This window comes from Sesamum indicum, linkage group LG7 (assembly GCF_000512975.1).
Source record: "Sesamum indicum cultivar Zhongzhi No. 13 linkage group LG7, S_indicum_v1.0, whole genome shotgun sequence".
NCBI lineage: Eukaryota > Viridiplantae > Streptophyta > Magnoliopsida > Lamiales > Pedaliaceae > Sesamum > Sesamum indicum.
This window is the reverse complement of record NC_026151.1, coordinates 222005-232313: the sequence shown is the minus strand read 5'-3', so window position 1 is coordinate 232313 and position 10309 is coordinate 222005. Positions and strand designations below refer to the sequence as shown.

Below are 10309 nucleotides of genomic sequence, written 5' to 3'. Positions count from 1 at the left end.
CATATTTGAAGTCCAATCCCGTTTGAGGAGGTTGTAGCCAGTTAAGAAGGAATTCAAACTCCTCACCATGATGAAAATAATGGAGTGGTTATTTCATTATGGTTGGAGGTTATATGCATGTGTGTATCAATGCCTTGGAGGCAAACTTGGTAGTTACTGAATTTTGAATTCAATTATACGTAATATACAAAACTATACACATATCATGTAGAACCATCACCTAAGCTACGAAATTTGCTCTCCTTTCTCTCCAAAAATGTTCTCCTTTTTTGTTCTATATTGAATTAGATTCAATTTAGAACTTAAAACATTCCAAAAAGCCCTAATCAATACTGTTAGTTTGGAGTTGTTTCTCTTTTTGTTCTTTATTCCATCTAGTAATAGAAAAGAACTATATCTATGTTTTAGTATGGTGTGAAAAAATTAGAGGGGTTTTAATTTGGATCGTAAAGTGAACGGGAGAACGTAAAGGAAACAACGCACGTTGCTGCTCAACTATATAAACGAAAGGTAAAGTTTCATATTTTGTTTGTATGCTTTTTGTTTCATCCTCTAGCCACTTATCTAGCATGTTTATTTATTTATTATTATGCTTTTGAGAAACACTGAACGCCCAAATATTTCTAAGGGAACACCCTTTTAAACCGTTTTAATCATAATTTTTATTTCACGCTTTTTTCGTGTTTCAGGGCCATATTGATTCTTTTAGAACCATCTCAAAGCACATAAGAGACTCGACTGTCATATACTGACATATGACGGATTCTATCTTGGAACCCACCGTCCTCACTACATATTCTAATTGCACTGAACAAAACTTGTAATGACCATATCCAAGATACAGTTATCTTTCGTCAAATCCAAGATACAACCATCATATGCATGCAATTGCCATGGTTCCTGAAGTCCAAGGACTAATCCCATACTATCAGAGCCAGGAAGATCTAGTCATACCGACCTAGCCTCCAAGGCTTTCATGTGATGACTTTCCACTAGTCAGTTCAGTCGGCTTGACAACCTTGTCAACCACCCACTAAAATTGCATACACGTCCAATGAAACACGACACTCATTCAATGTATGTAACTTTAGTGAAAGTCTCAATAGGACTCTCAATGCCCATTTTCGAGATCCTCGACTTGGAACATTTCAAACCTAACCATTAAAAGTTGGTTTCATGGCCATCATCTAATGCACTGCCCAACTACATAGGTTGTACAATTTGGTTTGTGGGCTTTGTTGTGATGTTAAGCATATAAACATAATCATTGAGCATAACAAATACAATTGCCAAATAATGAATACTCACTCTATTCATAAACAATGTTACAATTACATCGAAATTATCAGAACAGATTACATAAAGGCCAATTCAATTGACTTTTTGATCACCTATTCTAACATTACACTTGTACCTCATAAGGTAAACATAGCTATACCGTGAGTGATCATCGGTAAAGGTTATGAAGTATGAGTATTCACCTCCAATCGGAGTATTTAGTTGTCCATAGACGTCCATATGGATCAAATTTAATAGATTGCTGGCAAGCGTGCTTTGTCCAACAAAAGACTTCTTATTCATTTTGCCTTTTAGATGGGACAAGCAAGTTGGCAGGTTATCCAAATCGTCTACCTATAGACTTTTTGAGTCTACCAACTTTCTCATCCTATCTTGAGACATATGGTCTAGCCTCGCATGCCAAATCTGTCCGTTATCATGATTATCCAATTTTTGTTTATGTTTCATAATCCAATTAGAGTGTTAATGCGATCCGATCACGATCACTAATGACGATGTTCACAAATCCCATATCTTTCGCAGAAACGACCTTGCCATTGCCCAACCTTAAGATCATCTCATCTTTACTTAGTCCTTTACTTCTTTCTAGCACCTGCAAGTTATTGTAGATGTGAGCTACACAACCGGTATCCAATATCCAAGAAGCAGAATTAGTTAGCATATTCACTTCAATCATAAACATATTTGTTTTGATAGGAGTTGTGGGTACTCCCTTTTACAATGCCATTTTTCTTACAGACAACGTTTGCATTCAACCGTTGTGAATCACAAACCTTCCCTTTTCCTTCACCAATTTCCACTGGGCTAATAGGGGAGCTTGGAGTGCTAGCAGTGGCTGCGACAACCTTCCCTTTTTCCTTCTTCCTCTTCTAGCATCTGACCATCTTACCTTTCTGTTTTGAGGTTGATGTCTTTCCTACCAATACCACAGGCTACCGTTGCCTCATATTAGACCAACATACTGATTAACTCATGAGTAGAATTCCCAAATCCATTTGTGTTCTAGTTAATAATAAATAGGCTGTAGGATGGAGAAAGTGACTGGAGGATCACATCGATGTATTTGTTATTATCAAGCCCACTTTTGAGATTTTTGAGCTTCTCCACTAGAGATAGCATCTTGACCCCATGATTTGTATAGGGGACTTGTTACCTTTTCGAACGTCACACATTCTTCAGGCAAGGATCCTTCTAGCAAGGCCGTTAGGAGCGACTTATCCAAGATATAGCCCTGATTCTCTAAATCGAGGATAATCCCAAAAGTCAATTAGAATGGTTGTTTTTCATTCACCAATCTTTATCAAATAATATTAAATTGACAATCGAGACAAGGTATCGAGGTTCCTATAAAGGCTTACATTAAGTATTGCAGTAGGATTTCATCGGTATGAGATGTAGGTTATCTATGCTGTTTTAGTAGGTTAGTTAGCGAGATAGTCAACTAACTAAATTGATTCCTAGAAAACATCATATAGAAGCCTTTTAAGGATTAGTCGGTGTAGTTGGGATTCTTGATATGATCGTATGAGATTAGTCCTCGGACTGGAGTAATCATGGCAGTTGTGTGCATACGAAGATTGTATCTTGGATATGGCAAGCGGTAACTGTGTCATAAGGTATAGTCATCATAAGTCTTTTCCAATGTAGTCGAAGCATATAGAGGGATGGTGAATTACAAGATAGAATCCACCCTGTGAGTACTGTGATAGTAGTATCTCCTATAAGTTTTCAGACCCGTTTATGCCTTAAAATCTATGGCCACAATAGCTAAATGAATGGGATAGATTTCTGTGTTCAATTAGTAGGATAAACAAGGACTCAAGTTATAAGTATAGTTGCCTCGTCCAAGATGGGAACCGACGCCCAATTCCATACCCTAGGCTAAGGCTGATACACGATTGATAGTAGACCCATACTCGTATGAAATTCAGAGCCTAAATGTTCATGCCACAATTCACCTAAACTCTAGTAACATGGATCCTTGCTAGATGGCCACCCATGATGACGAACATTTCTGGATATGGGATAATATGAAAGAATTAATTAAATAAAACAAAATTAATTTTTTGGGTCACAAGCCAGGTCTGATTGAGGGTGAACCTAAAAAGTCACACACAAATCACTGATTCACTATGGAAGCAATGGAGTTAATTTGGAATTAATTTTGAAAGAAACAAATTGATTTAATTGAATTAAACTAATTCATGGAGAAAAATAAATGATGAAATCATTTATTAGGGATAATCCATTGGATGGATAGCCCAATAATTGGATTAATTAAATTCTGGACTTAGCCTTTTAAATTAATTAGATTAATTTAAAATAGGCTTGAGCTAATTAATTTATAGACTGGATTCATTAATTAATTAGCACATGGACTTGTTTAATTAATGGATTGGATTCATTAATTAATGAAGATAGACTTAAGTTAATTAATATGACTAATTAATTATTTGGGCTTGATTAATAAATTAGATTTACTAATTATGCATATTTATGCTTGTATATATTTAATTGGATTAAATATTTACATGAGATTTCTATTAGGTTTTATATTTAATTGAATTAAATAATAAGCCCAATAGATTATTATTGGATTTGATTTAATTTATAAATTAAAACAAAACAAGCCCAATCTATGTATTAAGTGTGTGGAGTTTAAAAAACTAGGCCTTTTAAACACACTGCAACACTATGTCAAAAAGTTCTTTTTCTCTCTCCAAATCAAGCTCCTTTCTCTTTGTGGCTGAAAGCCATGAATTTTTCTCCTTTTCTCCATGGATTTCGAGTCCTCCTTGAATGAGGTTCAAGTTGAGAATGAGAAGAAATCATTTACACTAATCCATAGTGCAAAACGATTCAATTTCTTTCCATCAGATCTAATTCTTTGTAGCAAGAGCGTTAGATCCATCTTCCACGGTGTGGTTGAAGGGATAGTTGATCGGCCCAAGAACGCGCTAGCGGAAGCAAGCGAGAGAGTAAAATGTTAAACTCATACATAAAAAAAATTAAACGGTCCAACTAAGGGGTGTTCCTTTGGTGTTCTCAGGCGTAATATGAAAATAAAGATAGAGACAAATCATAGAAGACTAGTGGACCAAATTTCTTTTAATTAAATTAAAATAAATTCAAGGCCCAACGAGTTTGATTAAATCCAATTTAATAAAATTCAAACTAAATTCAGCCCAATGTCATTTAATCCAATAATGTCTCTTAATTAATAAATTCATTTTATTAGTTAATTAAGACATGCTCAATTAAATTAATCTGATTACTTTAATCTTAGACTATTCATCCAATGGATCATCCCACAATAGATAATGCAATTATTTACACCTTTTGGAATTAATTTCTAATTAATTCATTGTTCTTCCTAGGTGATTTATGTGTGATTCTTTAGGTTCACCCTACCTAAACATGGGCTAGTGTGAATACAGATGATTAACTAAATGTAATCTAATTAATCATCCTTGATCACCCATTGATCAAGAAGACCCGTTACAATGGGTGGCCAACTTGCAATGGTTCATGGCAGTAGAAATTAGGTGAATACATGTGTGAGCATTTAAGCTTCCGAATTCTTTGAAGGTACGGTCCTTCTGTCTCCCATCTCCCAACTTTAGGTTAGAGTATGAAATTTACTGTCGGTTCTCATCCTGGACTAGGCATCTAAGCTTTAATACATGAGACCGCATTACACTTAATTGCTCAACATAAGAATCTGTTTCCTATTCGATCAACCACTGTGGCCACAGGTTTACAAGGCGTGAACGCGGTCCAACTACATGGGTTGTCTAAATGGTCTGTGGGCTTTGTTGTGATGTTAGAAAATTTAAACATTATAACTTAGCACCACAAAGATAAGGCCAATAGTGAACACTCATTTTTATTAACTAAATAATATTACATTATATCGTGTATTGTCAAAATAGATTACATCCAAGCCAATCTAATTGGGTTTCTGGTCACCAATTCTAACAATCTCCCAATTGAACTGAAGCCAATCACCCATCGACCTCAATCCCATCTTATCAAGATGCTGGATATAAGCAATTTTGTGACACTGGTTAAGTTACTGGATCTGTTGTGTTTTCTGCGGAGTTGACTCGGTCCATCTGAACGTCACCTATGCTCCCTATCTCTCTAAGTAGATGGTGGCATCTAATAATGTGTTTACAACGGTGATGAGATTTCGGTGACGTTTGCTTGTGCTATCAACCGTTGTCAACGTAGAAGATAACCACCGGCTCAACAATGCTAGGTACTACACCCAACTATTAGATGTCGTTTTTCATTCGAATCGCTTCCTTAGCTGCTTTTGAAGCCGCTTTGTATTAGCTTCTAAGGTGGAATCCGTTATGGTAGCCTGTTTGGAACGTTTCCAAGAAACCACACCACCATTCAACGTGAATTTAAAATTGGTTTGAGACTTGGATATTGGAATGGGTGATCAAAAGCCAATTGAATTGGCGGTTTTGAGAACCATTCAAGCAATCTTTATTTAAAAAATATTGTCCCGATGAATATAGTAAGTATTCGTCTTCGACACACGTGTCTGTTGTGCTTACCAAATTACGTCAAACACTATTTGGACGTCACAATAGATATCCACAGACCACCTTAACAATAGTGCAACACTTAGACTGCGCATTGGATGGCTGGAATGAAATCAACTGTTTAGAATTAGGTCTAAAATGTTCCAAGTCAAGGACCTCACAACTGGGCATTGAGAGTCCTATTGAGACTTGCATTAAGAGTCGCATTAATTTGGTGACTGTTGTGTTTCATCGGCGACAGACACGGGAGGTCTATGCTATCCTAATAGGTCAATTGGCTATGTGTCAAATCGACTAAACTAACTCGCAGGGATTGTCATATGCAAGCCTTATAGGCTTAGTCAGTATGACTTGAGTCCTCGGCTCCAATAGTACGGGAGTTGTTCTCAGACTTGAGGACTCACGACAGTCACGTGTATGCGATGACTGTATCTTAGATTTGTTCAAGAGGTGATCGTGTCTCAAACATGTTCATCATAAGCCTTGCCTAGTGCATTCAAAGTATGTAATGAGGACGGTGAGTTCCAAGAAGAGGATCCGTCCCCTGTCAAAACGTGATAGAGGTATCTCAGATGCACTTGGAGATGCATCTACACTCGATAAAGCTATGGCCATAGTCAATTGTTTAATAGGAAGAAGTGATTCGTATGTCGAGCAACTTGGCGTAACGCGATCTCAAGTATTAAGCATAGACGCCTAATTTAAGATGAGAATCGATGCCCAATTTTATGCCCTAAACTAAGGCCGAGAGACGGTAGACAGAAGGACCGTACCCGTATGGACTTGGGAAGAACCTAAAAGTTCACATGAATTTTCGCCTAGTCTCTAGTGTCATGGACCTTTGCTAGACGGTCACTGATAGTGACGGGGCTTTCTTGATTAAGGATTGATCGAGAATTATTAATTAAATTGGACTTAATTAATGATAGTGGTGGACATTGGACCAAGTCTATCTGAAAGGTGAATCTAAATACTCACACACAAATCATCGAGAAGGGATGAGGAATTAATTGGGAATTAATTCCATAAATAATTGGATTACTTATATATGAAATGGATCCATTGGATGGATAAGCCCAAGGATAAATTAATTGAATTAATTTATATTAGGCTTGCCCTTATTATTTAATAAGTTAGACTTATTATTTAATAAAGGGTTATTGGGCTCATATATTTAATTAGATTAAATATATGATGAACTTAATTAAGTATATTTTAATTAAATTAAATTTAATTAATTGGGCCTTGTATTTTAATTAATTAAAATTGACCCAAGCCCATTAATTAAATTGGTGAAAATTGTTAGAAAAGGAAATTATTGACTAAGAAATTCACTTTTGGAAAGGGCCATGTTAGTCATCCTTTATTTGGAATAAAGGATTTTAATACTTTGTGGATGTTAATTGAACCTAGATATATTTTAATGCATCCATTCAAAGTATATATATGTATATTAGTTATTTGAAATAACTAATAAATGAATACATAATACATAAAATAATTTTCTACACCCTAACTCTACCTCTCGACCGCCCCTCTTGAATACACACTTGGTGTGTAATTTCCTCCATAGTTTTTTTCTAGCAAAAAGAACTAAGAGATCCCGATTTCGATGTGATTTGGACACAACTTTAGACGATTTCTGCATTGAAATCTTGTGTAAACGAATCAAACGAAGGTGGTTCAAAGTAAATCAAAGAAAGAGGTAATTCTTGATTTGCGTTTTAGTACCTCTCGTATTTATTCAACCACTAACCTCGTTAATTATGTAGTCGTTTATTATTTAACTACATCGAATGCCCGAGAACTTCAAGGGTACACCTCTTGGAATTATGATTTTATTGCGTCTCTATTTTAATTTATGCATATTTTATTATCGCCGCTTTCGCTTGCGCAGTCCCGGGCCGATCCACTCGTACCTCACGGTGCCATTCAAGTGGTATCAGAGTCCGATTCGATGTAAGGGCTATGATTTTATGTGAATAAGCATGATAATACGTTTTTTATTGCTTTTGAAGCATGATATATTTTTTGCTTATTCTTGAACAATTATGTGAGAAAATTAATTTGTTTAATTTTTTGCAATTTTGAATGATTTTAAGTATTTTATGAAAATTGGATTTTCTGATAAAATACGTATTTTAATTTCAGTTTAATGTGTAAAAATAAAAAAAAAACTAGCATTGTAGTAGTGCACTGTCGATGGGCAATGTATGGCGTGCGCGCAGCCGAGCAAGAGCCTGCACGCGCGCTGAGCGAGCATAGGAAAGTAGTGCGCGCAGGCCAGCTGTGCGGATGCTAGGCTGCCGCTGTTGCTGACGGCCGATGGTTGGGCCGTTTTTCATTGTTTTTCAGAAAAATTGAATTTTTCAATTTATGCATATTTTATAGAAAATATAAATTATTATAGATTTAATGTTTGAGAAAATACAATTTTGTTTATTTAGTTTACTTGCGTGCATTGGATGCACGAGGCTCAATTAATTAATTTGACTTAATTGCGTGCATTGGATGCACGAGGCTTAATTAATTAATTTGATTTATTCGCGTGCATTGGATGTGTAGCACCCCCTACTCACTACATTTAATTATCAGTATTTCATCATTTCCTTAATTACAACTCATTCTATAAGTATTTTTTTTTCAACCCGTGAAATAAGTTCTATTTTATCAATATAATATATAAATATTATAAAAGATAATATATACCGCCATAAATTTATATTTACCCTCACCAGATGTCCTCATGTACATAGCCTTAAGGGAAAATAGTACCAGAATTTTAAACACAAACCTGACAAAAGATGAGAATATCTAACCACCAAACAGCCAAAAACTCCGACTTCAGATGTTACGGCTGATCTACCTAATAAGAACAACGGCATGGCTCAAAATCTGATGTGGCTAGTCAGTGTGACCTATCTCCTAAAAAGCATGTGGCAAGGAATGAATTGCCTACTCAGTAAGTATAGCTAAAAAGCCTATCTATATCCACACAAGTAGCAAGTTACGTACAATGCAATCACATCAATTAAAAAATATTAGTCGTATAGCAACAACAAATGTAAAGAATAATACACACCCATAATTGTAAATCCATCCATGACATAATATTTAACGTTATCTTTATTGTCTAAGGGCCCTACTTACTCTAGTTGGAGTACATTAGTCAATATTTTTGTCGGTCATCATCATCCCAGTCAATGTTGTATCATATACAGCACAAGATACCCGTTGTATGTGATATCCCCCAACTTCTATTCCAGTATATAGAAATATCAGTACAGGACATCACAACAAATATGGCATCCCAACACCACCATATGTAGCTAACAGCATGGGATACTCCTCGCTACCCGGAATGCCTCGGTACGCTACTTGTCATGGTACTTAGCTTAATTCATTTATTTTTCCACATCATCATTAATCACATTATCGTAAATCATTGACTATGTTTTCAACTAAATAAGCACCATCTTTTATTTCAATTCACAACAGCACCACCATTAACTTCATCATTCTATTCTCTATAATAATTACTTTCTCAGTAATAACTTCTTAATTCGATTTAATGCAATAATCAATTATACGATCACATAATCATACCACTCACACGTCCATACATTATAATGACATATAACACATAGTAACAATTCCACCGGTATTAAGGTAATCCAACAAATAGTCCACAACTAAATATATAAACAACAAATATACAAAATTAACGTATATAAATATAAATCCAAGTTCAAAATCAAATCTAAGAAATCAATATATATTATATATACAATACTGCACATTTAAATATATATATATATATTTAATTAGCTATACTTACCACAAATACCAAAATGCTTCAATTAACACAAGGGGCTGCTCAACCCTCTATTTGGTCGTCACGTCCTATAATAGAATATTATACGTATAATCAATATATATAGAATATCATAAACTCTAAATAAAATATTATATAATATTCATACATATTCCACCAATATTTTAATATTTCATCTATATTAAAGTCCAAACCTCTATTCTATTTTTTTTTTTTTTTTGAATAACTACACTTTCTAAGCTTTTCAAATATATATTTAATTTATCAACTAACTCTTAAGAATTCATTTAATCAAACTCCTTATATATATATAACTATCGTTTATAATATCATCCCTAAAAGAAACTATCACTAAAAACTTTATTTTCTCTTTTTAATAACATAATATTTCTTAAATATAATTTTCGAAATATTTCTATTAATTTTCTTAAATATTGAAATAAAAGAAGTTTGCTACATAAGGACTACTGTAAGTTTTTACTCGCTTTATTTTAATTTCTGTATTTTATTTATTAATGGTATCAGAGCCATGGTAGTAGTAATTAATACATTACAACCACATTACAACCAGGATCATCAGGCAGGGATAGGATAATTTTACAAGATAATGAATAACCGG

The 10309-nt window shown here is 34.6% G+C and overlaps 1 protein-coding gene across 1 annotated transcript in view; it reads right to left on the bottom strand.

The window, feature by feature from the left end:
- The window catches only part of LOC105165885 (peptidyl-prolyl cis-trans isomerase FKBP43-like), a 25286-nt gene continuing 16730 nt past the window's right edge, over positions 1754 to 10309 (bottom strand). The window contains 1 exon segment of the mRNA XM_011085042.2: positions 1754 to 1891. Coding sequence (XP_011083344.2) covers positions 1754 to 1891 — 138 coding nt within the window.